The sequence below is a fragment of the Euleptes europaea genome, chromosome 20, assembly GCF_029931775.1.
Source record: "Euleptes europaea isolate rEulEur1 chromosome 20, rEulEur1.hap1, whole genome shotgun sequence".
Lineage (NCBI taxonomy): Eukaryota > Metazoa > Chordata > Lepidosauria > Squamata > Sphaerodactylidae > Euleptes > Euleptes europaea.
This window is the reverse complement of record NC_079331.1, coordinates 1,091,682-1,119,122: the sequence shown is the minus strand read 5'-3', so window position 1 is coordinate 1,119,122 and position 27,441 is coordinate 1,091,682. Positions and strand designations below refer to the sequence as shown.

The 27,441-nt window shown below is 47.1% G+C and overlaps 1 protein-coding gene and 1 non-coding gene across 2 annotated transcripts; one reads left to right on the top strand and one right to left on the bottom strand.

Moving 5' to 3' along the window:
- Positions 1-809: 809 nt before the first annotated feature.
- Positions 810-23,372, bottom strand: CA12 (carbonic anhydrase 12). Its single transcript, XM_056866026.1, has 10 exons — positions 23,288-23,372; positions 18,660-18,680; positions 16,551-16,730; positions 15,899-16,041; positions 13,353-13,448; positions 11,351-11,414; positions 10,263-10,420; positions 9,281-9,404; positions 1,562-1,649; positions 810-888 (listed from the first exon to the last, which is right to left on the bottom strand). Exons 1-10 carry the CDS (start codon positions 23,370-23,372, stop codon positions 810-812), a joined length of 1,038 nt encoding a protein of 345 aa, XP_056722004.1.
- Positions 23,373-24,603: 1,231 nt separating this feature from the next.
- On the top strand, positions 24,604-24,672 carry TRNAT-GGU (transfer RNA threonine (anticodon GGU)). Its single transcript has one exon. It is a non-coding gene; the product is annotated as a tRNA-Thr (tRNA).
- Positions 24,673-27,441: the final 2,769 nt, after the last annotated feature.

The window sequence follows — 27,441 nt, the reverse complement described above, 5'->3', positions numbered from 1 at the left end:
AATCACACACCTGTACATCAGTTCCTATCCTGCTCCTTGTTGCTTTGATATTTTCCTCTATGCTTTTTGCAGGGGCCCTCTCTGCAAGAGTGACGTTAGGCTGGCCTCCTCGGCATGCCAGCTTTCAGAATTCAGTGAGGTTTTTCGTAAAGAGGAGTCTTCAGAGTCGCGATGCCACCCAGCTCCCCTCCCCAAGTAGTCCAGATGACCAGACAAGACCAACGGCTGTTTCACCTAGAAGTTCTCTACCCGATTTAGGGTATCTTATCTGTCCTCCCAGTTCCATGTTTGATGCTGTTGCTTCCGAAGCAGGCTTTATATCTGTGCTCTTTTTCCTCCCCCACTCTTCCAGTTCCATCATTAGCAATGATATTTCAGACTGGCAGCTAGCGTTGTTTTTGGTGGAGGGAACTCCTGCCTACACAGTAGATTCAGGTGAATGGCTTTCCTCCAATTTGCATGCTTTTGCCAGCATGCAACAAGAATGGCTCATAAGTCTCACGTTTTAGGACTGTAGCAATAAACAAAGCTCCCCGCAGCTGCTAATAGGCTGTTCAGTACGTAGATGTTTGGGATATGTACCAGTTCCATCCATCTGAAAGCAAACTGCTTGTCCTTTCATATCGTATTGCACAAGAGCAAACAGCTGAATACGCCCATTCTTGTGCTCAGGAAAAAACAAAAGCCCTGGTTGGATTGATAGAAAAAGGCAAGAGATACAGGAATTTTGGGGCTGTTGAGCTGTTACAGACACACAAATGTTTGAGAGCGCCTTGAATGGAAGGCTGGTTCGGTAGCCCCACGGGGGTTTATGCCGTGGAGGTATTTTCCTCCTCTTTGATGATGGCTGGTTTGTAGATGACCCCTTTGTCTTCCTTGGCCCTTTTGCTGCAGGAACAGAACAGTTGGGTTAGCAAAAGTCAAATCCTGCAAGCTGTTAAGAAAGGCTGAGCGTTTTCCAAGCTGCTCTACCAAATGTGTGGATTTCTCCTCTGCTGTTAGTATCTAAGTAAGTCATAGAATCATAGAGTTGAAGGGACCACCAGGGTCATCTAGTCCAACCCCTTGCACAATGCAGGCAATTCACAACTACCTCCCCCACACACACACCCAGCGACCTACTACTTCATGCCCAGAAGGTGGCCAAGATGCCCTCCCTCTCATGATGTGCCTAAGGTCATAGAATCAGCATTGCTGACAGATGGCCATCTAGCCTCTTCTTGAAAACCTCCAGGGAAGGAGAGCTTACCATCTCCCGAGGAAGCCTGTTCCACTGAGGTCATAGAATCAGCATTTTGCTACATTAATAAGTTTTGTTCTGAGTCACCACTATCCTCGCATGATATACCCACGGCTGGCGGGTACTGGTCAAAACAAATGAGCGCAGCTCAAGCTGGCTCCCCCAAGGTTGGAGGGGGAATGATAGAAATGTGATTTGAGGAGCACTGGGATAATTGCTGGACAAACGAAATGGGTTTAGCCTGATACTCAGACCAGAAATTGTAACCAAGCATTGGAAAGCCGAGCCAATAATCCTTGTAATGGCAGCACAATCTCTTACCTCTTGGTCCTTCGAATCAGCCAAAAGGCCAGTCCCAGAACAGCAACCGCAACAAGACTACTGGCTGCGACAACAGACAGGACAAAACCTGGAAGAGTGGGGGGAGAGAAAAGCAAGATGGCATTAGTCGGGAATAATCAGAGTGTGTATTCCTAACCCTTTGTCATGCTCAACATGCCTTGGCTGCATTCAGAGGTGCAGATCTCCTGTGAAGGAGGATCGTAGACAGCGGAGGACTTTTTCTGAAGAAAGATTCGTGCACGTTACTTATATGGATGGTGATTAATTGGCCCTGATGGTGGAGAGCTTTGGAGGAGAAACAAGTGATTCAAATGCTTAATAACATTATTTTGATTCCGTCTTTAATGTTCTCCATACAGCTCCCTTATATTTCACTGGGGTTGCATTGATTAATTATCACCCCCTGTTGATTGGTATTTTGTTTTTTTACTTTGTCTTTGGCCAGGCCTGGTTGAACTCGCTGTTGCCTTTGGGTTCAATCAATCTGTGTCCTTTTTTTTCCTCCAGAAAAGCGCTTACTGAGTTCTGTGCATTGCTTTGAGACCCGAGGCCAACAACAGACTCATTAAGGATTTTGATTGATTGGTTTCAAGTTAGTTCCATTTATCAAGTCTACTGTTACATGCAGAGAAGTAGTTGTGTTGGAAAGGCATGCAGGAAAACAGGCTGAGAGATGGAATAGAGAAAGGGAGAGGTCAATCAAAGTCAATCTGTCCGAGTGAATCTGTCAAAGTCATACTGTCAATCAAAGGATTGGCTGTGGAGCAATGAAATCTCGAAGAAAACATACCAATGCTCAGTCCACTGCGTACTGGGTCTTGACAGAAACGGGAAGGAAGATGAAAATGTAAAATCACTACTGAAATCAATGTTGGAAACACAAGAATCAGCTTTCTCGTTGTAGTGGCTTCAGTCTTAGCATCTTGGGAGATACACCTGCATGCACATGAAGCTGCCTGATACTGAATCAGACCACTTGTCCATCAGGGCCAGTACTGTCCATTTCAACTTGTAGAAGCTCTCCAGGGTCTCAGGCAGAGGTCTTTTACATCACCTACCTGCCTGGTCCTTTCAACTGGAGATGTTGGGGATGGAACCTGGGACCTTCTGCAGGCCAAGCAGAGGCTCTACCACTGAGACACAGTCCCTTGTCTCTGAATAAATAGCTACTTGTGAAAACAAAAGATTAGCCATGGGCTTCCTGTGGTTTACAAGTGTGGCGAAGGACAGGCTTCATGTCTCTCTGCGGTTAGTTTGGGTTTTTTTGGTCTATTAGTTACAGACCTCACCAGGTGATCATACACTCCAAGTTCCTTCACGTCCAGGGATGGCTCAAGACATTTGGCCACCTAAGGAGATACTTCTGTGTTGAGGAGCGGGACTTCACAGTGCCTGATGCTGGGACTTCATCATTTGTGGGAAGCTCAACCTGGTTCTGAATGTGGGTGAAATATTTTGCCACTGCCAGGAGTGGATTGGGAAGGGGAAAAAATGCCCAGGGAAAAGGGCCCTGGCCCAGCCCTCCCAAAATAGGGCTGTTGACTCCAGGTACGCCCCCCATCCCTTTCTCTCATCCCGGTTCATCGTTTGTGAAATGGTAACTGGTTATTTGAGGGGGACCACAGAAGATCAACGTGAGGAGTGGCCTCCTACACCATGTTAAAGAGTGTCTAGCTTTTTGCTAATTAGGAGTTGAATTGCCCAGGTTTGACCACCGGTCCCTAATGAGTCACCCAGTCAACCACGGAGAAGGCACTGCAGCAGAAGTGATGCATGGGTTGCAGTTGCAGTCTTGCTTCTGTGCATGGCGGAGGGAGGCTGCTCAGGAGGGGTCGTGCTGTGTTCATAAGGACTCCATCGTCTGGGAATGGCTCCCCGGAGACATAAGCTGTTTGGGCTTAAAGGTGATTTATGCTCCTGTGAAAACGCTTTTGCTCAGTTAGAGGCTCAACCTTGACCATGGGATTACAGTGGTCACGTGCAGCCCCATCCATTCTGTGCTGGTAACTGTGAAAACGGCTATCAGGAATCCTCAAATCTTATCACACCGCATCTCCAACCTCCCTCTAAATGCTGCTTGCTGGGGGACAGACCGCAGAAAGGGGCTGTTATCTTTATGTCCTGATTGTGGGATTCCTTGGGGTATCTGCCAGGACATACCCATGTTCCAACTGATGCAAGAGGGAGGAGAGGCCCCTTTTGACCCCTGGAAAGGTCATGTGGTCTATGTAGACAAGAGACAATCTAGGACAGGGCTGCAGTGAGAAGAGGGATTAGGTGAGATGACCCCCTCCTCCCTCATGTGTCAGCAGAAAGCTTGCTAAGATGCTACCTACTGACGGTGATGGGTTTTGGACTACATAGACCCCTTTGGCCTGCTCCAGCAGGACTGTTTTCCTATATTCTGTCCACAGTGCATTTCCTGACATGTTCCAACTCAGAACTGGGTGTCAGTAAGATTAATCGCCCTGCGACCACTGGCTTGCAGCGCAGTTGGGAACCCTTGAAAGAAAGGACTGTGCCATTAACTCTTGAACTGTACGTTCACTGGAACTCTGTTCTAGCGATGAATGTGCGCGTGACCTTTCCTGACCTCTCTCACTACAACTAACAACTAACCGAGAAAACGGAGGAGGTGGGTGGAAAAGACCAATCGAATCATCTCTTTTTTTCACACCAGCCCAACGTTATAAAGGTTAGTTGAAGATAAAGCACCAAGGATGACTGCTTTAGATACAAATGCTACAAAAGGTAAATGGGCCAAAGGTACCACTTTTTTTTCTGTCATCAGGTGAAAGGAACGTATTTGGCTGCATGCGTAGCCCAGGCACAAACAAGACCGTGCGGACATGTGCCACCTTCACGAAGCACATCATGCAGTAACACCAGCGCTAGAGAAATGAAAGTCTGCACAGTATGTTCAAATTCTACCCACCCAAAGCCCTGCAAACATCTTCCTGACTTGCCTTGGTGCGTGTTTGCTTATGGGTGGAAGATTTGGACATAACTGCTTGTCTGACTTGCATTTCTACCTGACCAGACAGTCTGCATCTGGAGACTCAGCGTTTCCGTTCTTTTCCACCTGCTAGGCTGAATTGCTAATGGCTGCGGGCGTCTTCGGTGTGTCCCCCGCCCGAGATTAAAAGCGAAAGAGAAATCCAGTACGAGTAGAATGAATGTGGTTCAAAAGCTGAATAGGTTGGCCTGAGAGCCACCTGCAGAATTCAGACTGGGTTTGGCCACGCTGAATTTCTGAAGGTTCTTAAAGCTGAGTTTGTAAGCTGAGCAAAATGGCAACATCCTTGGAATCAAATAAGTTTACTAAATGCTCAAGTGGAAAAGTTTCAGGTATTACCGTTGATCCTGTGTCCCTTGCTACATGTTGAGGATTTACAAAGTTAAGACCTTTTAAAAAAGTATTTAAAAGTTTGTGGTTCTGCTGCAGCAAAAAACAAGAGAGGCCTTAAAGTAATATATTGAATGTGGCAAAAAGCCTTCATGGACTTGGTGCCACAAGATTCTGAGATAGATTTTCTCTCTGCTAGGGAGGAAGATGCAACTCACTAGTCTATGAAATGAAATCAAGGTGAGATTGGGTGGGCTTCTTACTTTGAATATAATGAAGTGTCCCTCAGATATTAATGGACTACTAGAATGGGTGGTCTCAGGAATGTGGAATCCTGCATCAATAACCAACATAAAACTAGTTTTTCTTCCTCTACCTACTGAAAGGATCACTTTGAAATCTCGTCCCCTGGTTGTGGAACATTTGCCCTCATCCTGTCTTCTTTTCCCTTCCCCTGGAGGGACCGAACAAATTGATCTTGTCTAAATGAAGGAGACAGAAAAGACCTCCGTGTTCATAAAGACCAGGACAGATGTGGGCGATCTGGTCCTGGCGGAGGCCATGGCTTATCCTTTCAATGGACCTGGGAATTGCCGGAAAGAGCTCTGTGATTCGTTGGTCTGTGCTGGAGTCAGTCAGGCAGTGTCATTCGAGGCAAATGTGTAAGTACGTGCATCAAAACGGCCTGTCCCAATACAGTGGCCGCTGAGGCCAGTCACACTTTCTCGGCCTAGCCCACCTCACAGGATTGTTGTGAGGATAAAATAGAGGAGAACAGAATGATGTTTAGCCACTTTGGGTTCCCATTGGGGTGAAAAGTGGGGTATAAATGAATTAAATAAAAAGGATGCTAATGTCTAAGTATCGGTTTTCTAACTTTTTACTTTTTCTTCGAATTAAATATTCTGTAAGAGTTCAGATCTTGCTTTATTATACATCAGTGCAAAAATACAAAATAGGATATAATTAGAAAGACAACATTTTTGATGCCCCCCACCCCCCAAAACCATTATTTCTAAAACCAGGTTCATTTAATAAGAGAATAAAGAATCCTTTTTAACAGAAAAATTTGCCATCTTTGATCATTTTTCAAGTACGTAAGTTCAGCTTTCTGTTTACTTTTTAAGGTTCGACACACACAGAGAGGCAGAAAATTCAGGAAGTTCCCAGACGTTACTTAGCACCAAATCTGGGTTTGCAGTTTGAGAGTACACTTGGCAGCTTTGTGCAGCTTGTGTGTACGCGCATGTATCTAAGCGGGACTTCTGGATAGCCAAGAATCCAGGTATACCAGACTTCTTTTGTATAGTACATATTGTATAGTACATATTGATGCAAAAGGACTTCGTCTGATAAGCAAGGACAAAGCGCATCTTTGGCATTAAGGGGGGAACTGGTTGCCATACCTCACCCAGACTAAGCAGTGGTTAATATTTTCGACATAAATGGAGTGAGCTGAATCGGAGCTTTTTTCTCTTAGCTTTAGGAACTGGCTTTGCTGGTCCATTTAGAGTCTTGCTACAGGTTTGTCATCTTGATAGTTAACTGTATGTACACCGCTGCAGGTGCCAAGTTCTTCACTTGGAACTAATTATGCGTATGGTGTAAAAGAAGAAGAGTTGGTTTTTTTAGGCCGACTTTCTCTATCACTTAAGGGAGATTCAAACCGGCTTACAAGCTCCTTCCCTTCCCCTCCCCACAACAGACACCCTGTGAGCTGGGTGGGGCTGAGAGAGCTCTAAGAGAGCTGTGACTAGCCCAAGGTCACCCAGCTGGCTTCGTGTGTAGGAGTGGGGAAACAAATCCAGTTCACCAGATTAGCCACTACCACTCCTGTGGAGGAGTGGGGGAATCAAACCCGGTTCTCCAGATCAGAATCCACTGCTCCAAACCACCGCTCTTAACCACTACACCATGCTGTGACATACGTTGCACAACGGATTTATTCAAGAGCCAGGCTATCACGTGGGGCGCTTTTAAAGCAAAGCGCTTTGCCAGTTCTGATATGGCTGATGTGGAATGGGAAAAGGGACAGGAAGCGTGTTCTCGATGCTGTTTGTAGACTAGGTTTCCCACCTCTATAAGCCAAAAGAATAAATGTAGGGCTTCTGCCTGGTTGTTTTAAAATAATTTTAAGTGTCTTAAAAACCTAGTGAAGACACACCCTCCCTTCTCCAAAGTTCTTCCGTAGTTCCAGGATGATAACCAAGGGTACTTTTCTTCGTTGCTGTGCGAAAACACTGCAGTTGTTTGCACAGAAACAACTGAATAGAAACAAAAAACGCCCGACTCTCCTGAATCCGAGCTGGGTTCCTGCCCAATTACGCAGGCGCTCTTCTTATGGTTTTTTTTTTTTTGGACAAGCTTTGCCTTTGAGTTGAATTGTCCATCATTGAGAGCCACATAAGAAGTCCCTTGTGGGCTTGCTTTACCCGTGATTCAGATGGCTAATTTTTGCACCCATGACAGTGGATTTTTGGCAATCCAGCGTTATGAGTATTTTCTGGGTTTTTTTACGTGTCAATCTCCTCAAGGGCTTCCTCGGATCCTTTGAATTTCCCCACAAAGAGTTTCCCTGCAATGCAAAGTTGTGATTCTGTTTAGGCGTATAGTCACCTGGTTCACTGCGCTGCTGTGGTCATGAAGACCCTGGCCCCAGGCTGACATACACGAAGCTGCCTTATACTGAGTCAGACCCTGGGTCCATCAAAGTCAGTACTGTCTACTCTGACCGGCAGCAGCTCTCCAGGGTCTCCGGCAGTGGTCTTTCACGTCACCTACCTGCCTGGTCCCTTTAACTGGAGATGCTGCGGGTTGAGCCTCGGACCTTCTGCATGCCAAGCAGATGCTCTACCACTGAGCCACAGCCCCTCCCATGCTGGTGTGCATAGCAACTTTAGTGGTTTAGCAAATAAAACCATGACTCCCCCTAGTCTAAACTCTGGTGGAAAGGGCCATCAAGTCACAGCTAAGGTATAGTGACTCTGTAGGCTTTTCAAGGCAAGAGACGTTTAGAGGTGGTTGGCCTGGCCTGCCTCTGCTTAGGGACCCTGGACTCCCTTGGTGGTCTCCCATCCAAGTACTAAGCAGGGCCAACTCTGCTTAACTTTCAAGACCTGATGAGATTGGCCTAGCCTGGCCCATCCAGGTCAAGGGCAGTCTAAACTCAAAACAGTAGTAAGTAGTATTTAGTAGTAGTCCTTATTGTGGTCAACCACCACCATAAACTCGAAGCAGTATAAATGCTGATAAGTATAAGGCATAGTGGTTCAAGAAAACATCCCCTCTTGATTGGGGGAGGGAGACCGCTGCACCCCCAGGTGAGCTGCCCCTTGCGCATCACTGACCCAGACTCAATTTACAAAATCCCAAACTTTGTATTGGGGCTCCAGCAAATTTGAAGTCTGACATACTTTTGCTTTTCAAAATGCAGTACTTAATACAACCGTTATAAACAAATACCTTAAACACACCAGCACCCATCGTTGTGTTATATTTTTTTATATTAAAAGCATTATATGAAAGTGAACATTCCCCCCCCCCCCGAATATATTTGAGAGAGGAGAATTTGGGATTTTTTTTTCTCACTCAATTTAATTCCAGCTTTAGGCTTTGGGCAGAGCCCCGCTGTTTGGCCCACTTTCTGATCAAACAAGCTACCCTGGGGGGCGAGGTTTCCCTAATTTGATTTTGGGAGCTTTTACATTCCCAGAGTTCAAAAGGAAAATCATTGCTCGGATGGGCCAGGCTGCTGAGTTCAACGCAGGGGGCAGGCCACGGTCGGTTTGGCGGAGTAAAGTCCTTTCGGGGTTTAGTTTTCTGGGGCCAGGCAGTTGGTTGCAAGGACTTTTGTCCCTCTTAACATCCTGCAGTTAGCTCAGCCTGAATATGGTTTCCCTGCTGCCTGATGTGCTGCAGTCATGCGCCTTCATTGTCACAAAGCATCTTGGGATATTGTGCTGGCGGAGTGGCTGGAAACCCCACCCCTGAGCACGTTTCATGGGCGCAGCCAGGTATAAGGTAAAGGCCGTCGGTGTCCGCTCTAGCAAATCCTCTGGAGTGGAACATAGTTGTATCCTCTCACCAGGCATTCCGCCTGGGTCGCCGTGGTGCATTGGCGACAAATCGGTGTGGCAAACCACTTGTGATAATTAAACCTCATTAAGGGAATTCCATCAAGGACTTTCTCTTTGTTAAAACAGCCCTTTTAACTGATTAAAATGAGTGAGAGGCAGAATTAGGCATTGTTCCTCAAGTATTCTACTAGGCAAAATGGTTGTCCTCCCACAAAACCGGGCCGCTCAAAGTAAACTGAAATAATGATTTCCAAAAGGGCATCTCATGTCGCTTACCTTGTCGGAAGGAGACGAAAACCATCCTCTCAAACTCCTGCACCCTCCGGAAGTTGTCCACCATTTCTATGGGAGCAGGATCATCTGATTGTGTGCAGTATAAAGCCGTCTGCAGGGCCAGCAGCTGAGAGTGGAGCAGGCAAACACATCACACGGTCAAGGAAAAGTACCTTTGGCTTGGAGGCAATTTTGTTCCCTTGACCTCCAGGGTAAAGCTGAACATGCTGGTTAAGGTTCAGACATAATGCAGAATCATGGTTTGTTTGGACTGTGAATAATTTTGTGAAACCAGGATTCAGCTTGCGGGTGGTCACTGAAACCCTGGTTTGTTTTGACAAATGCCGGTTTAAGTGCCTTAAATGCCGGTTTAAGCGAATGTAAGCCAGGGATAATTTCAGAGGGTAGCTCTGTTGGTCTGTGGCAGAAGCAAACCTGAGCAACATCAGAGCCCCGCGGGACCTTAAGGAGTTCTGCAGGGCTTGCAAAACAGGGTTGCTCCACCAGGCCTATGATTGAGGACAGCCACGATGTCATTTATGCTGGCCTCCCTATCCTGTCCCCCATAGTCCCTGGACTATGATCTTGGGGTTATCTGGCTGCTACAATTAAGTGACGTCCTCTTTGGCGTCATCTGTTGTTTGGAATGGATTAGTTGAGATTGTTTTAATGATTGTTTTAGAGTTTTTAATGGATGTATTGTGCCTATTGGCTGTTAATGAGCCAAAATGCGTATGTACAACACATGAAACAGACCCATGGAACCATAGTTCAGTCAAAGTTAATAAGCTGGCTTCAAACCATGGTTTCAAATCCTAACCATGGTTAGGGAACGGCCCTGTGTCCAGACGATCACACAGACTGTAGTTTAATCAAACCATGGTTCTGTGTAGGTGGAACATTGGGAAGAACATGTACATCCTTTATGCACAATTACAGGTGATGTCATGAGCTTTACAACTCCCGTTTTTTTATAGCCACTTGCCTGTTCCTGTGAAATTTGTACTGGGTTTCGGAAAACCGTCCAAATAACACTTGGGTAGCAAGGAGGTGTGGTCAGGGATCCTTCATAGCGGTAATACTCATCCAGTCTGTTTGGAAGCAATTCTTGGATGTTGAAACCAGAGACGGACGTTTCCTGATCTGAAAAAGATGGCCTGTGTTTTACTATCCTTTATGTCTTCGTTCGTTATGTCTTCCCTTTGATCTCTTTGCTGTCATTCCTGGAGGAATGGTCAATCCCTGTTAGCAGAATGAGTATTTTTGCCAGTAGATACACCAGTTAGCTGTACCGTGCATCTAAAGAGGCATTGGGTTGGCCTGTAAAAGCCTGGCAGTTGTGGCCATTCAGTGGGATCGGCTATGGAAAGTGCTCACTTCGTGGGATGGACCAGAGCGTCCAACTGCATAGCCTCTGCATAGCGCCCCTGGACTTCCTTGGTGGTCTCCCATCCACACACTAATCAGGGCCCACCCTGCTTCCTTCCCAGATCTGACGAGATCAGGCTAGCCTGGGCCATCCAAGTCAGGGTGCAAAAATCGTTTTTTTTTTTTTTTTTTTTTTTGCTTGTTTATAAACTATTGAGGTATCTTCTTCCTGGGTCTTGCGTTCCAGCATTTATAAACCCAACATAAAAGCAACCCCACGTCAATAAGGACCGAGTCTGCTCTACAGGCTTATCCAAAATAGGCTAAATTGAAGGTTTCTGGCTTGACAGAAGAAGAAGAGTTGGGTTTTATATGCCGACTTTCTCTACCACTTAAGGGAGACTCAAACCGGCTTACAATCACCTTCCCTTCCCCTCCCCACAACAGACACCCTGTGAGGTAGGTGAGGCTGAGAGAGTGTGACTAGCCCAAGGTCACCCAGCTGGCTTTGTGTGTAGGAGCGGGGAAACTGATCCAGTTCACCAGATAAGCCTCTGCCACTCATGTGGAGGAGTGGGGAATCAAACCCGGCTCTTCAGATCAGAGTCCACCACTCCAAACCACCGCTCTCAGCCACTAAACCATGCTGGCTCTCTTGCTTTGGGCTGTGGAATTATTGTGCTGTTGGTTTGTCCCCCTTCCTACCTTTGTATTTCACATTCTGGAAATGGCTGAAGAGCTTTTCATAGGAAGGGTTGAACTGGCCGACCTGCAACAAATGGAGAGGGTAGATACGTTGAAGCAGTCACACAATTGTATAGAGTCTTAGGTGAACAGCAAGCCACTGAAGAGGCCACTTTGGAGCAGTAATACCTACTGCTGAGGGGCAAGCACAGAGATGAGCTGTGGGGCACCCTCCACCAAGGTTTCCTGCTGCAGCCCCATTGAAATGGAGATGTGCAAAAATACACGGGGACAGTAGTTCGACGGGTCTTGGACAGGACACCTTCTGGTGGGTTGGGCTGCTTATTAGTTCATGGCGAAAACCACATGGGAGGGGGCCGTGGCTCAGTGGCAGAGCATCTGCTTGGCATGCAGAAGGTCCCAGGTTCAATTCCCGGCATCTCCAGTTAAAGGGACCAGACGGTGGGAGATGTGAAGGACCTCTCCCTGAGACCCTGGAGAGCTGCTGCCGGTCTGAGTAGACCGTACTGACTTTGATGGTCTGATTTCAATATATAAGGCAGCTTATTTTATCAACCTAGCAAGCTTCCATGGTAGAGTGGGGACTTGAACCTGGGTCTCCCAGAGCCTAGTCCAACACTTCAACCTCTACACCACGCTGCTTCTTGTGTGGGTTTTCTGCCTTAAGCACCAGGTGTCTTGGCTGAGCCCTTCTGCTTGGTTTACTCCTTTGTTGGTGAAATAATCCATACCGCCAGTTTAGCGAGTGTGGCAGCCTCTTGGCAAGGCACCAACATCTCCATAATTGGGCCCCATTTATTTTTTTTCAGTCGCCCCTTGATCTGTTCTTGCTGGAATAATGGTGCCCTGTGGTCAGCTTTCTCTTTTACCTCATTCTAAAACACCTAATAGTCATAATTATAGTTCGCTCAACAGCTAGCAAAATAACAGTGGAAGTGCAGGTCAAACCAAACGTTTTATAGGACTGAAATGGGGAGGGGAGGCAAGGAACGCACCTTTTGTTTTCGATTAATGCAGTATGAACGGTGCATTTGCATTTATTTATTTATATCTCACTCTTCTCCCCCAGCTGAGACTCAAAAAGTGGCTTTCAGGACATCATTCCCCCTCCTCCATTTTCTCACAACAGCCCTGTGAGGTTGGCCAGGCAACACCACACTGGCTCTCCAGTGTGAATGATAAACCTTTCGGCTGAAAGAGGTCAGGCAACAGAAGCGGCCATGAGACAAGGTGAGGCAGACACGTTACACAGCTGCGGTTGGGCACGGATGGTGTTGGTCGTGGGGAGGCAGACGGATGTGATTGAGCACAGCTCATTTCGAAGGGCCTGCCAGCTGTGGCAAAGTTCCCAGCAGGTTGTGTCCCATGATAATTAGCATTTTGGGGAGAGGGGGTTTATTTGGCTTTGCCACCTCAGGCCTTGAGAGGTCTTTGGCCAGCCCTGTTGGGGAGGGGAATCACTCTTCTTGCGTCCATCATCCCCTGGCCAAGCCATGTGGCTGTTGTGTTCTGTGTGGTAATTTTGGGAGCAATCCCTCCCACCCCATTTCGTGGCATGTTGTCTATTATCCCAAAGGGATAATAATGTCATTGGACTGCTTCCCCTCTTATACGGGGTGAGGGCCATTATGCCGAGGCCGAGTCTCAGCTCTGCATGCAGAAGGTTACAAGCTTTTGATCTCTGGCATCTCCAGTTTTTACAAAAGCAGTTAGTAAGTGGTGTGAAAGCATTACTGTGTGGGTTAAGTGACGTCAAGTTGCTTCCGACTTGTGGTGGCCCTATGAATCAGTGACCTCCAAGACGCCCCATCGTTAACAGGGCTATTGCTAGTCACCAGTTTTTGCTGAGGGAGACGGAGCTTAAGGCCCTTTACTGGAAGATGACAGGTGGCGTTCCTAAGAGTATGGAAATGCTGCTGCCTCAAACATGCCTAATGAGATCTGGCTAGTGGGAAGGATGTTCTGCGGTTATTGCGAAATCGTGAAGAAGAGAACCTCTTACCTGTATCAGGATTCCCAGGACTGCCAGTCCGTTTGACTTGTCAGCTGCCGATTTCATGTCCAGATATTGGTCAGAGTTATAATGTACAATATGGAGCTACAAGAGAGGAATTGAAACAACAAACAGGATCAACGGAATGCATGAGAAGCTTACACAATTTAGAACACAGGGCCTCCTGGATGACCCACTGCGTTGGTGGTTTAGATAAACACACTCAAGGGTTATTTTAAAAATATAGCGTTCTTCATCCATTCTGACAATCAGAACCAATGAATAGACCGCAGTGATAGCTAAGATGCGGCTTTCAGTACCAATGCAATCCAGGAACTTTCATGGTTGTGCAACCTCCATTCAGTCAAGGATAGATCAAACAGGCTTAAGTTACAGGAAGGTAGATTTCAGCAGAGCGTTTTGAGAAATGCCCTATTGGTAAGAGCAGTTCAACAGTAGAACCAGTTACCTGGTTGAGTGGGTTCTTATTTGCTGGAGTTTTTCAAACAAAGGTTGGACAAGTGGAAGGGCCTCTGCTTGGCATGCAGAAGGTCCCAGGTACAATACCAGGCATTTCCAGTTAAAAGGCTTGGACAGTAGGTGATGTGAAAGACCTCTGCCTGAGACCCTGGAGAGCCGCTGCCAGTCTGAGCAGACAAGACTGACCTTCATGGACCAATGGTCTGATTTAGTATAAGTCAGCTTTGTGTGTTTTCATATGTGACAGCCATCTTTTGGAGATGGTCTAGTGTGGCTTGAGCAGGACATTGGTCTAGATGACCCATTCCCCAACTCCAGACAGCTATGCCTTTCTTCACAAGCCCCATTGAGTTAAATGGTGGCTGCATAGCTGTGTGGATTGGACCCAAGGTGACATTGATGCCTGATAGGGGGATTTTCAGAATTCCAGCCTGAACTCGAGTCAGCCTATATGACAGCCCATCTTCAAGTACTTGAAGGGCTGTCATATCGAGGATGGTGCCAAATTGTTTTCTGTCGCCCCAGAAGGTCGGACCAGAACCAACGGGTTAAAATTAAATCAAAAGAGTTTCCGTCTTGACATTAGGAAGAATTTTCTAACAGAGCAGTTCCTCAGTGGAATAGGCTTCCTCGGGAGGTGGTAAGTGCTCCTTTTAAGCAGAGGTTTGATGGCCATCTGTCAGCAATGCTGATTCTATGACCATAGGCAGTTCATGAGAGGGAGGGCATCTTGACCATCTTCTGGGCATGGAGTAGGGGTCAGTGGGGTTGTGTGGGGGAGGTAGTTGTGAATTTCCTGCATTGTGCAGGGGGTTGGACTAGATGACCCTGGTGGTCCCTTCCAACTCTATGATTCTATGAGAGCTGCCTCAGGGGAGCAGTTGTTAAGACAGTAGAGTGGGTTACTGAGAGATCTGGCCCTGGGTACAATCTGCCAGGAAGCTATCCTACCCAAGCCCTATTCAAATTATGATTCTTCCTTGGGGATTGTGCCCATGTTAAGAACTAGGAAGGGTTGTTGTGTCACATCGATTTTCTGCCAGGCACCAGAATGTCTTGGGCCGGCCCTGCATTCAAAGTCCTTTTGTTGTCGACCTGGAATTACACTTCGTTACTTTCACGCTTCCCTCTGGAGTCTAGACTTATAATTAGGCTAAGACGTGAACCTGCTTAGTGGTTATGAATCGAAGGAATTGAGCATAATAACAATTCATGGCTGAATCCACTGATTGAATTGTGCTTTGTCCGTAAAGGTCCCCTCCCAGGCAATTCTGTAGGTCAAACATCTAAACTCGGGTTATGCAACAGCAGAAATGACCCCTGCTGCAGATAGGAAGACTTTAAGACAAAAAAACAACAAACCAAAACGAAGTTCTGTTTGTCATAGAAAAGAAGCGTCATGGAGCAGGGAAAATGATAAAAAGAGAATGCAAACTTTTGAAGAAACTGAAAAAAAAAAACATTGTGAAACTCAAGGAAATTTTTATTGAGTGAGAATGCTTGTTTCAAAACTAGTTTCTGAGGATATCCATGCTGGTTTGCCGTAGAAGAGCTAGATTCGAGTCCAGTAGCACTTTAGAGGCTAACAAGATTTTAAGGGTGTGAGCTTTTAAGAGTCAAAGCTCTTCTCGTTAGATGTCTGAAATTAGGGCCAGTTCTCATAGGCTGCCTCCACTGTGGTAGTTGCTGCTTGTTCCGAAAACTAGTGGCGTGCACCAAACCTGTGCGCATCAGCTTTTTCAGTGCTTGCGTGGCTGAAGATCAATGCGTACAAGATTCAGTGCATGTCTTCAGCCTTGTTCACGCATGGACTCAGCAGCTGGAGCTTGCCTGGGCAGCAGCAGCTACCATACCAGAGGAGACCATGAATCCAGGCCCAGGTCCTTTGCTTCCTATCGTTGCCCTGCACTCTCCAGGCTTGGCCATAGCAGCATTGAACACCGAGAGAGATGGAATAGCATCCTAAGGCAACTCTGCGGAGGGAAACCACCCCAGATTTTTTCAGCTTGCCCATTTCCTATTGTGTTCATTGCATACTTAGGGCCAACCAATAAACCAATACATGTTCCTCTTACTTCAGCAGCGAAGTGTTTCCCGCCAACTGTGTGTTCTGATCCTTCTTGCTTGTTCTGGCTTCCCCAGTGTAAATGGAGTTGAACAGCGGAGTACTTGTTGGGGAGGTTTCTGACATGCATCGTGGGGGAGAGGCTCATTTTTACTGGAAGAGAAGACGGAAGAGAGACGGGATTAAGGCCTTTGGCTAGTGAGCAGGGGCCCCAAAGGAGAAGAAGAGTTGGTTTTTATATGCCAACTTTCTCTACCACTTAAGGCAAAATCAAACCGGCTTACAGTCACCTTCCCTTCTCCTCCCCACAGCGGACACCCTGTGAGGTAGGTGAGGCTGAGAGAGTGTGACTAGCCCAAGGTCACCCAGCTGGCTTCGTGTGGCGGAGCGGGGAAGCAAATCCAGTTCACTTGATTAGCGTCCGCCACTCATGTGGAGGAGTGGGGAATTGAACCCGGTTCTCCAGATCAGAGTCCACCGCTCCCAACCACTGCTCTTAACCACGACACCATGCTGGCTCTCAGGATTCAGACAGGCCCTAGGGAAGAGCTCAGAAAGGTAGGGGTCCCTTTTAAGCATAATTCTTAGAGTTTTTTGTCGTGCTTTCAGAGTCCAGATGTTTCAGTGTTCTCTCTTTCCGCCCCTGAACATACTGCTCTTACCTGAATGTCCATTGTTGGTCAAGATAAACTGTTCGAGAGAGGAGACGTTGTAGCCTTCCACTTCAATGGGCAAAAGAGTGGAGTCATACTGGAGAATATCATCGTGAAAATCTATGGGAGACTGGAATTGCCCTCCACAAAAGGGATACTTCTTGGGCCACATCTTTTCTCCTTTGGGACCTAGAAGAGCCAAGGAAGTTATCCAGGTTTACATTCATTAAGTTCTTATTCCTTTTTTCCAGGAGTTAAGACCCCTCCCATTTTATCTTAATTTTTTATTTGGGGGCCCTCTTTTAAGTCTTTCGAGATAACATTCTTGTGAGTTCATGCAAGTGGAATTTCAACCCAAAAGGCGGAAAACTGAGAAGTCTTGTTTAGGCTTGTAAAATCCTGAAATATGTATTTTTGGACTGAGATCCAGAGTATAAATGGCTCACAGCCCAATCTGTAAATCACAGAAGGTGAGGTGGACTTAATTTGAAGGTGAGCATTCAGAATTAAAAAACATGGCTGTGGATTTTTAACCGTTAGCTAGCCAGTGAGTATCTGGGTGCGCTTTTTCAAGGGCGCTGTTGATCTGGCTGATTCTGTGACATTCACACATTCTGTCTCCTCCTATTCCAGCTACTCGCTTGCATTTATTTATTTGCATCGATGCAATCATTTACTTACATTCCGCTTCTCTCCCCAGTCGGAACTCAAAGCGGCTTCAGAAAACCATTCTCACCTCCTCTGTTTTCTTATGACAACAACCCAGTGAGGTAGGCCAAACTGAGAGTTTGTGACGGGCCCAGGGTCACCCGGCAAGCTTCCATGATAAAAGTGGGAATTCTAACCCAGGTTACCAAGAATCCTAGTCAGGTGCTATATCCTCTATCTGGCGCTGGCTCTCACTTTCCATCTCCGAGTGGCTCACTTTTGACTTGCGGAACTAAGGGAGAAATCTTTGCACAACAGGCAAGCCACCTTGGGAGGCACCTGGGTAGCTGCCCTACGTGCTTCCGAGAAGGTCATTTTTCTTCTCTTTAGAAACAAGGGAGAGATCTGACCTCGATAAGACCCCTGTGCGGGCAAAGCTCGCTAAAAGGGCAGGAAATGTTGCAACTGCCCACGTTTTTTCTAGAGTTTTAATGGCCTGGTCACTTGAGCTACGGTGGCTAATCTCTGACTTAATCTTGTTTACTAATACCTCTACCAGTAAAATTGAAATAATCATTTTCTTGTTTCCCCCTCGTGAGACATTTATAACCTACTACGTTGAACAGTAACAGATCATGTACAGAATGCCCCATGGACTGACTTTTGACTACGCTTTTCAGAACCGTAAATCTAGTTATCATTTGTTCTTTATCTCAGCCTCTGGGTACCGAATTTAATCTGGTCACAAAAACTATTTCCGCATTTATAAATGCCCCCCCCAGCCCCAGTTTTTAAAGGTCTTTTTCTCTTTGATAACTATTGGCGGCTATGCAGAGGCCGGCCGTGGCAAACCACCTCTGCTCATCTATTGCCTCGAAAACCCCATGAAGTGGCGTTTCTAGGGGTCACCATGAGTTGGTTGCGACTCGATACCATGTTTTACTTTTAAGTGTGGTCAGTTTGCTTCCCTTGACTGTTACCATTTTCACATGATGTGAAAGCCCTCTCCCTAACCCCCGTGGCTGACGTGTGGTAGCCAAACGGCATCATCCCAAACTCTGATCCCATGATCATTAAGACCGGTCACATGGATGAATGGGAGGTTTGTGAACCGAGAGACAAATGACATGCTGTTAACTAAATTACAGTTTCCTAGATCTAATCTGACATTAGAAGTACAGGATAAAGTATTCCTCGGGAGGTGGTGAGCTCTCCTTCCCTGGAGGTTTTTAAGAAGAGGTTAGATGGCCCTCTGTCAGCAATGCTGATTCTATGACCTTAAGCAGATGGTGAGAGGAAGTGCATCTTGGCCATCTTGTGGGCATGGAGTAGGGGTCCCTGGGGATGTATGGGGCAGGTAGTTTGGAATTTCCTGCATTGTGCAGGGGGTTGGACTAGATGACCCTGGTGGGCCCTTCCAACTATGATTCTATTGATGGTCTCAGAATATGATCTGAAGCTGCTACTTACCAAGGTAAGACCATGTAGACCCTGGAAGGAAAGAAACAGGGATATGAGGCTTGCTTACACAGAATACAAACACACACACAACAAAACTCTCCGACTAAACTTACTGCCGTAAAAAGTAGAACATGGTCAATACAAAGTACCAGTCAACTGTGTCTCTCAAATACTCTCTCAGTGCATAGAACAAATATCCCAGTTTAACATAATGGTGTTCTATGAGCGTGCCGTCTGATCATTGAGAATGGATCTCTCGCAGGGGCTTTTCCTAAAAAGATCGCCAACCTGGAATCGGACTGGAGCGTTTGTGTTACTGCACATCGACCCTGTATGGGCTATTCACCTTCAGGAGCTGACTCTGAGGACCAAACCAGATGCCACTGTGAAAAGTCCCATGATGAAGAGAACATCCCAGCAATTTTGAAAAGGTAAGTTTCAGTGGGGTGTGTGTGTGTGCGCGTGTGCGTGCATAATTCATATTGGGGATGTGGCATGGGAGAAGATGTTTAACTGCAAGATTCAAATTTACTCTCTCCCCTCCCCATTATTATTAGTCAGGCAGAGACAGAGAGAGAGAAAGTGCCTATATTTTATATTTCCACTGCTAATAACAGCCTAGGGGAGTGGGTGGTTTAAGTCAGCAAAACCCAAGGTGTGGAAAGAGCTAAACCCCTTCCTCCTCCCGCGCTGGAGCCTGATCGGAATCAGAGCCCTGTGGAGCAAAACAGCTCTGGAGAGCTGAGCACAGATTGTAGATAAGCAGCAGCATCTTGGCATTTTAAGATTTGGAGGCAGAGAGGTGGCAGGCAAGAGCTGTGAGCTGTCTGAAGATGGAGGGGGTGCAGAGCCTCTCCCTCTTTCTCTCTCTCTGCACCTGAGATGAGGATAATGAAATGCAGGAAGTCCCGAGTGAAATAGAATTATGTGGCCGACCCCTTTACTGTTTCATCCGGAGGAAACTTAAAACGCTGCGGAAGCCTTCTAGTGCCGCCCGGGGAGCAGGTAACTGCCCAGCAGGGAATCCCGATGCCGGACAGGTCTCATTGCTTGACCAGCTGAGCAAGCCAAGCATCATGCACACATGATATTCATCCTGTATTTATTTTATTCTGTTCATTTAATGAGGCCAATGCCATAGAAGTCCCCCCGCCCCGGGATTTGATCATTATGGGAAACTCCTCTTTGCTGCCCCAGGTGAGTTAATGAAGCATCATCCCTGCTCTGCTTCTGCACAACCCTTTCCTCACATGGCCTTCCCTCTCCCAAAGCAGCCCAAGCCCTAAAACCTAAACTTTCTTCTAGCCGTTTCTATGTGTGTTAAGTGCCGTCAAGTTGCTTCCGACTCATGGCGACCCTATGAATCAGTGTCTTTCAAAATGTCCTATCTTTGACAGCCTTGCTCAGATCTTGCAAATTGAGGGCTGTGGCTTCCTTTATGGAGTCAATCCATCTCTTGTTAGCCCTTCCTCTTTTCCTGCTGCCCTCAACTTTTCCTAGCATGACTGCCTTTTCCAGTTCTTTGCCGTTTCTATACCAGAACAAAAAGAAGAGCTAGATTTTAGCAGAGGCCAACAAGAGTTTTAGGGTATGGGTTTTCGAGGGTCCCTTTGTCAGAATTTTACTCTCAAAAGCTCATAACCCCCCCCCCCCAAATCCTGTCGGTCTCTTAGGTGCTCCTGGACTCCAATCTAGCTTTTCTCCTGCTGTCCAACATGGCCACCCTCCTGAAACGATCTTCATGGAACAGAACGAAACTTGGGATACGTTTGAAATTTTCCTTTTCTTAAAAAACAAGGGTGTTTGTTTTTGTTTGGCTTTTGCTGTCAGTAGCCTTTTGTAGGCGGCACCTCATGTGAGTACCCAATGTGGCTTGTGTGGGAAGAAAGGGTCGGGTCCAGCACCACCATGCCCACAAAAACCCTGTTAAGAACAAGCTGGCGTTTCTGCCAGCCTCTTCTTTCCACCTCTCTGCTCCTGTCTCTTGTTTTAATAGCAACGTTGGAGGGTTTTGAAGGAAGCAAGAACACGCTTCCTGTATTAAACACCAGAAGCATTAACATTGGAGAGATGCCGTTGTTTGCAATTATTTTATTTGCTCTACAAATGTCTACCCCCGCCTCTCCAGTTAAAAAAAGGCTCAGAGCAGCCAGAATGAAGAGAGCCCTGTCCTCGGGGCTGTGGTACCCTCTTTCTTTAAACTAAACAGGGAACAAAAGCAGTAGAGATTCAGGCAGGCTTCTTTCTGAACGGCTGCATTGAACAGTCTTTGAGCTCACCGTCAGTGCAGCTTTCCATTAGTTAACACACCTCCGGTTAAGATCTCATCAGAGCTTGGAAGCTAAGCAACCCCCCCCCCCGCACACACACACACAAATCTGTGAGCTAAATTTTTTGTATTGCATTTCTGTGGCAATGTGTGCATGTCAATGCTAAGGCTGAATGCACACGTGCCCCTCGAAACACCTAGCCTCTCTCCTGCCGTTGCTGGGCCAGGTGGCTTTACAAATGCAGTCCGAACTTCATGCTCTTTATGAGGCATGTGTGGTTTCAGTCTAGGGCATATGGGTGTCATCAGCAGTCTGCCACTGCGCATGCCACAGTCGGTGGTTCAGTATGAATAACAGAGCGGTTCCTCAGTGGAACAGGCTTCCTCGGGAGGTGGTGAGCTCTCCTTACCTGGAGGTTTGTAAGCAGAGCTAGATAGCCACCTGTCAGCAATGCTGATTCTATGACCTCAGGCAGATCATGAGAGGGAGGGCATCTTGGCCATCTTCTGGGCATGGAGTAGGGGTCACTGGGGGTGTGGGGGGGAGGCAGTTGTGAAATTCCTGCATTGTGCAGGGGGCTGGACTAGATGACCCAGGTGGTCCCTTCCAACTCCATGATTCTATGAATTGTTGATAATGCTATAGGGAAAAATCTGTGTTTGTGTGTGAGTGTGTGTGTGTGTGTGTGAGGGGGGGGGTGTTTCACCATGTGTAAGCCTTAACTGCCCTGGCCTGGATGGCCCAGGCTAGCCTGATCTCCTCAGATCTCAGAAGCTAAGCAGGGTCAGTCCCTGGTTAGTACTTGGATGGGAGACCACCACGGAAGCCCAGGGTTTCTGCAACGCAGAAGGCAGGCAATGGCAATCCACCTCCGAACATCACTTTGCCATAAGTCAGCTGCACCTTGTCAGCACTTTCCACTACCAAGCCTTAAATGGTGGCTCAGATGTTTGAAGTCATGTCCAAAGTGGACCGAGAAGGTCCATCTGCTTCTCTGCTGATGCAGCTTTTGTACCGTGTGAACACAAGAAAACATGAAGCTGGCTTTTACTGAACCAGGCCCTTGGTCCATCGAAGTCAGTATTGTCTGCTCAGACCGGCAGCTGCTCTCCAGGGTCTCAGGCAGAGGTCTTTCAGATCACCTACTTGCCTGGTCCCTTTAACTGGAGATGCCAGGGATTGAAACTGGGGCCTTCTGCATGCCAAGCAGATGCTCTACCACTGAGCCACAGCCCCTTCCTATGGCTCTCCAGGGTCTCAGGCAGAGGTCTTTCACATCACCTACTTGCCTAGTCCCTTTAACTAGAGATGTCGAGGATTGAACCTGGGACCTTCTGAATGCCAAGCAGGTGCTCTACCAAAAATTTCTAAACCAAATAAACATCCTTTAATAAATGTATTGAAAATATCCCAAAGCACTCATAGCACAGAAAACACTCCTAGTATCACAGTTAAGAAAGGGGAGACCAAACTGTTTTCATCAGTGGTCCATCCTGTATTCAAAATGTCCCAAATACAGCACCTTTCTCCTATGTCAGTGATAAGTGTATATAAGCCAAGGGTCATAAGCACAGGGGTCATAAAAACTCAAGTATTCAATATCAGCCCAGCATCTATAGGATGACCAGAATACTATTGATCAAACTTATTGCACTGTTCTATTGAGATGTAATGTACATGTACTCAAAAGTGCTACGTAGTATTATTTGAGCAAGATTTGAGTCCAGCAGCACCTTAGAGGCCAGCTAGATTTCCAGGGTGTAAGCTTTCAAGAATCACAGCTCCCTTCATCAGACAACTCTGGTTTCTAAGGTGCAGCTGGACTTGAATCTTGCTCTTCTACTGCCGACCAACACGGCTACCCTCCTGAAAACAGTGTTATTTGCCATTAAAGATTTTTCAATGCCACCTTTCAGCCCCCCACAGGAGATTGCAAAAACAAACCAATACAAATATATCGTAAGTTAAATCCCAGAAAATGCAACCAATCGATAAAACATTTTTAAAAGCAGAGTTAAAAAGGACAAGCCAACCTGTTAACACCGAGGACATGAATACAGCCAGCAGAATGCTTTGGAAAAGCCAAACCAACCAGAAGCTTATTATTAGAGCATCACAAGTCTGCTGTGATCAGAGGTTCAGGTGAGACTCTTCCCTCTGAGCGTTAAACTGTTTCTTAAGCAGCCCCCTGCAAGCTTGTGCAGACTGCAAGGAAGCCCGTGAGGTCCGCAGAGACGCTACACAAACACAGGGCATAGATGTGCAGGTGTGCTGTTGCGAGGTCTAACAGCTTCCCATCCGCTGCATGCATTGCAGAGGAGTTACTTGTGAAAACAGCAAACTTGAAAGGATGCCAGAATTTATTACCGTTCACAGGTGCTTGTTCTGAAAGGCGAGCCCAGAAGAAGAGTGTGAGAACCGCAGCAGCCGCGCCGTTCCTTTTGGCTGACATCTCCAGGTGAAGCTTGCTGAGCTCTCCCTGATGCACGCGAGAGATTTCTTGCCCTCTCTTTTTGGCTCAGGGCTCCCAGCGTCTTCCTTGGAGCAAGTGACACATGCAGAGGCGGGCACACACCTCCTGCAAGTGAATTACTGCCTTTCCACGCCGCCGGCAGCCCTTTGCCTCTCGGAGCCTCAGCCCTTAAACAAATGATGTCAGCGCAGGACCTGCCTCCCTGTTCACATGAACTCCGTGAACCTGAGCACAGGACCCCTATCTTGATCTGAAAATGGAAACCCTTGCGAAACGCCACACACGTCTTGGAGAGAATCCCCGCACGTACTCATTAAGGGACAATGGTGTTTTTCAAACTCTGCCCCCCTCTAAATTCTTCTGGGGGGGGAGTAGCACAGCAGCAATAATTTGATCTGCAGGTGAGTCGGCCAGAGCCCAGCATGGAGCTGTGTGCTTCCAGTTGTTGGCTGCTATGTACAAGAACCCGCAGATTGGAGTACTAATCCAAGGACTGACATTGGAAGAGGAATGGAAGAGGACGTCCCTGATCCCCTCTTCATGTAGGGTTGCCAACGTCCAGGTGCTAGCTGGAGATCGCCTGCTATTACAACTGATCTCCAGCCGATAGAGATCAGGTCCCCTGGAGAAAAGGGCCGCTTTGGCAGTTGGACTCTATGGCATTGAAGTCCCTCCCCTCCCCAAACCCCGCCCTCCTCAGGCTCCACCCCAAAAACCTCCCGCCGGTGGCAAAGAGGGACCTAGCAACCCTACTGGCCAGAGATGAAGTCATTAATTGTGCGACATCTTCGCTTTCTCCAAAACTATCAGCTGGCTGTCTTTATCTAATGAGACTTGAAAAGGACAACATTCTTGACCCGGATGGAAAGTGGGATGGGGGGGGGGCAGGAACTGCTAGGACCTACAGCCTCTGAACAATAGAGGAACCAGGTTGCTTCCCAACTCCTTGTCCCCAGATGATAACTTCTTAGCCAACCCATCATAAAATCAGTAGAATCCAAAACTGCAAGCAGGTTTCAAAGAAACCAGGAGCCACTCCGGTTTTGGTGCAATGGAGCTCCTTGTTACTGCCTTATAAAACTTCTCATCCACATGTCTGTCTTACCAAAGGAAGAGTCAGAGGGCTGATTGCAACAGAGAGGCAAAGGAGGGCCAGGCAAAGTTCCTAAGGTGCTCAGCAGTAGTCCAGGGAGGGCATGTGTGGGGAAGGGCCGTGGCTCAGTGGTAGAGCATCTGCTTGGTATGCAGAAGGTCCCAGGTTCAATCCCTGGCATCTCCAATTAAAGGGACTAGGCAATTAGATGATGTGAAAGACCTCAGCCTGAGACCCTGGAGAGCCATGGGGAAGGGCTGTGGCTCAGCGGTAGAGCATCTGCTTGGCATGCAGGAGGTCCCAGGTTCAATCTCCGGCATCCCCAGTTAAAGGGACCAGGCAAGTAGGTGATGTGAAAGACCTCAGCCTGAGACCCTGGAGAGCCGCTGCCGGTCTGAGCAGACAATACTGACTTTGATGGACCCAGGGGGTTCTGATTCAGTATAGGGCAGCTTCATGTGTTCATGCATGAAGGGGGCTCCATTCACAGGGTTGCCTGGTGTGAGCTACCAAGTCCTGGAGTTCCAGAGTCTGTTCTGGGAAAGTAGAGAGAGGAAACACTATCTCTCCCCCCCCCCCATCGGCCCCACAAAATTGCACACCCTGTTTGTCAAAAGGCATTTGCTTCCAGACAGATTGGCTGGAAAGGCTGTGCCTTGTGTTGTGTTCTGCTGTGTTGTGTCGCTGGGGCACAATGCCCGGTCTGCTTGCTCGAGTCATGCTGGATATTTCTCCCTCTGCTTAACCGACAGTCTCCGAGCCCCTCTGGCACAGGCCTGCTCTTTCCTTGTGGCTGGCCGTAATTGGAGTTGATCACAGGCTTGTAACTCCGTTAATTTTAAAGTTTTCCATGGGATTGCTTTTGATCGCCTCTGACTTTTTCACCCTGGCCTTTCTGCTCTTACTTTTCCTTTCTGACTGGTTTTCAGGCTGAAATCTTTTAACGCAGAATATATTTTTAAAAAATACACTCTCTTTATGTTGTTATTTGTTTCATTTTAAAATGTATAACTGGCTTTTCAGTTTTGATCCTTGGGACAATTCGCAACCAGCTTTGTAAAGCAGGGTTGCAATATGAAACATGAAAAGCTTAATTAAAGCATCCCGACACATAGATTGCCACGTACATTGGTGACTGCCGCATAAAGGAAGCTGCTCTCTCTGTGATGCAGGGGCAGCGATTGGGGGGCTGGACATCGAAAGCCCGATGCAAGACCACCTCTTCAGCAGTGAAGCTGACCAGGTAGGGTTGCCAACCTCCAGTTTGGGCCTGGAGATCTCCAGGAATTACAACCGTTCTCCAGACTTAAGAGATTGCTTCCCCTAGAGAAAACGTCTGCTTGGGAGGGTAAAATCTATGACATTATATCTCACTGTCCTTCACTAAGCCCCATAATATAATGAAATAGTGAAAATAATGTTCTGGCCGCATAGTAGCTGTCTCCTCTATGGACCTAACCTGATTTTAATGGCCATTTAGCCCTGTGAGGAACATTGAGGAATGATTATCGCCCTTCCCGAATTAAAATTCCCAAGGTTCTTTAAAGGAAACCAGTCGACTAGTTAAAAGGTTTGAAGCATTTTGTATATCTTTCTAGAGAAAAGGCAGGTTACAAGTGTCATAAATTGCATCCCAGTACACACCTTTCTCATTACATTTAAAGCGCTAAGATTCTTTTCTGGTCTAAAAGTGGTTTTTTAAATTATTATTATCTGAGTCAGCCAGAGCATCAGGGATGAATGAGTTCTCAGCCTGCCTGTCCCCCTCCGTCAAATTGCTTTGGCCCTCTCTCGCCCAGGAGCTGCAAGAATAACATTTTCTGACAGCGGCGAGGATAGCCGGATGTGCCCAGTTTGGTGTTTATAGTGAACACAGTTATGTACCCCAAGTGTGTCAAGGTTACTTCCCTCCTATTGTTTTTGCTATAAAAAAAGAGCAAATAGACAGTGTGTGTGTGTGTGGAGGGGTTGTTCAGCAGAGCAGAAAAGTGAGTAGTCGGGACTGAACACTCCTAGGAAATGAAAAATATCCAAATTGTAAACTCAGGCTAGAATTTTGCTCTACCCTCAATATTCTGCACTTGCATGCGGTCATTTCAGACAATATGTTTACGTCTCTCTCTCTCTCGCTAGGCCTGCCTATCAAGCCCTGTGTACAGAGGGGGAGGGCAATTAGAATCATAGAGTTGGAAGGGACCACCAGGGTCATCTAGTCCAACCCCCTGCACAATGCAGGAAATTCACAACTACCTCCCCCCTCCCACATCCCCAGTGACCCCTACTCCATGCCCAGAAGGTGGCCAAGATGCCTTCCCTCTCATCATCTGCTTAAGGTCATAGAATCAGCATTGCTGACAGGTGGCCATCTAGCCATCTCGATATTCTGCACTTGCATGTGGTCGTTTCAGACAATATGTTTACGTCTCTTGCTCGCTAGACCCTGCCTATCAAGCCCCATGTGCAAAGGGGGAGATGGCAGCTAGGATCAGCAAATGGCATTTTGAGCTGGCCCTTCTCACAGCAGCCCGGAGTGTGGGCTGTGTGCCCCGAGGTCACAGAGCACCGTCCAAAGAGGGGCTGTGGCAATACCAGGGCCCAACACCCTCCCCCCAGGAGGGCAGACCGAAAGGGCTCCGACCAGAGAAGGGGCCTAGTTATTACGGAAGTGGCTGTTTATGGCAGAATGCTCCTTTAGTGGCTAGACATGGCCTTCCTAGTGTACACAGATAAAAGCAAATGTGGTGATTTTGCCAGTGCGTCTCTATGATTTCCTTTCTATACTTCTGTAATTTTCTACACTTTCTATAATTTTAGGGACCCGATCCGTGGAAGCGTAGGTGTTCCTAACTCCCATTAAGATTTTTTTAAAGTAATTTTTTAAAATGTAAAGTATAAAAGGGATACAAAAGGAAAACGGAAAGGGGGGAAATATAAGCATCTAACATATCGTTAAAA

Excerpts from the sequence above, each read along its gene's own strand:
- CA12 (XM_056866026.1), bottom strand. The coding sequence starts at position 23,372 with ATGTCAGCCAAAAGGAACGGCGCGGCTGCTGCGGTTCTCACACTCTTC. Across the intron at positions 10,421-11,350 it reads CCAGAATGTGAAATACAAAG|ATCAGGAAACGTCCGTCTCT; the intron begins GTAGGAAGGGGG and ends CATCTTTTTCAG. Across the intron at positions 889-1,561 it reads CTGATTCGAAGGACCAAGAG|CAAAAGGGCCAAGGAAGACA; the intron begins GTAAGAGATTGT and ends CTGTTCCTGCAG.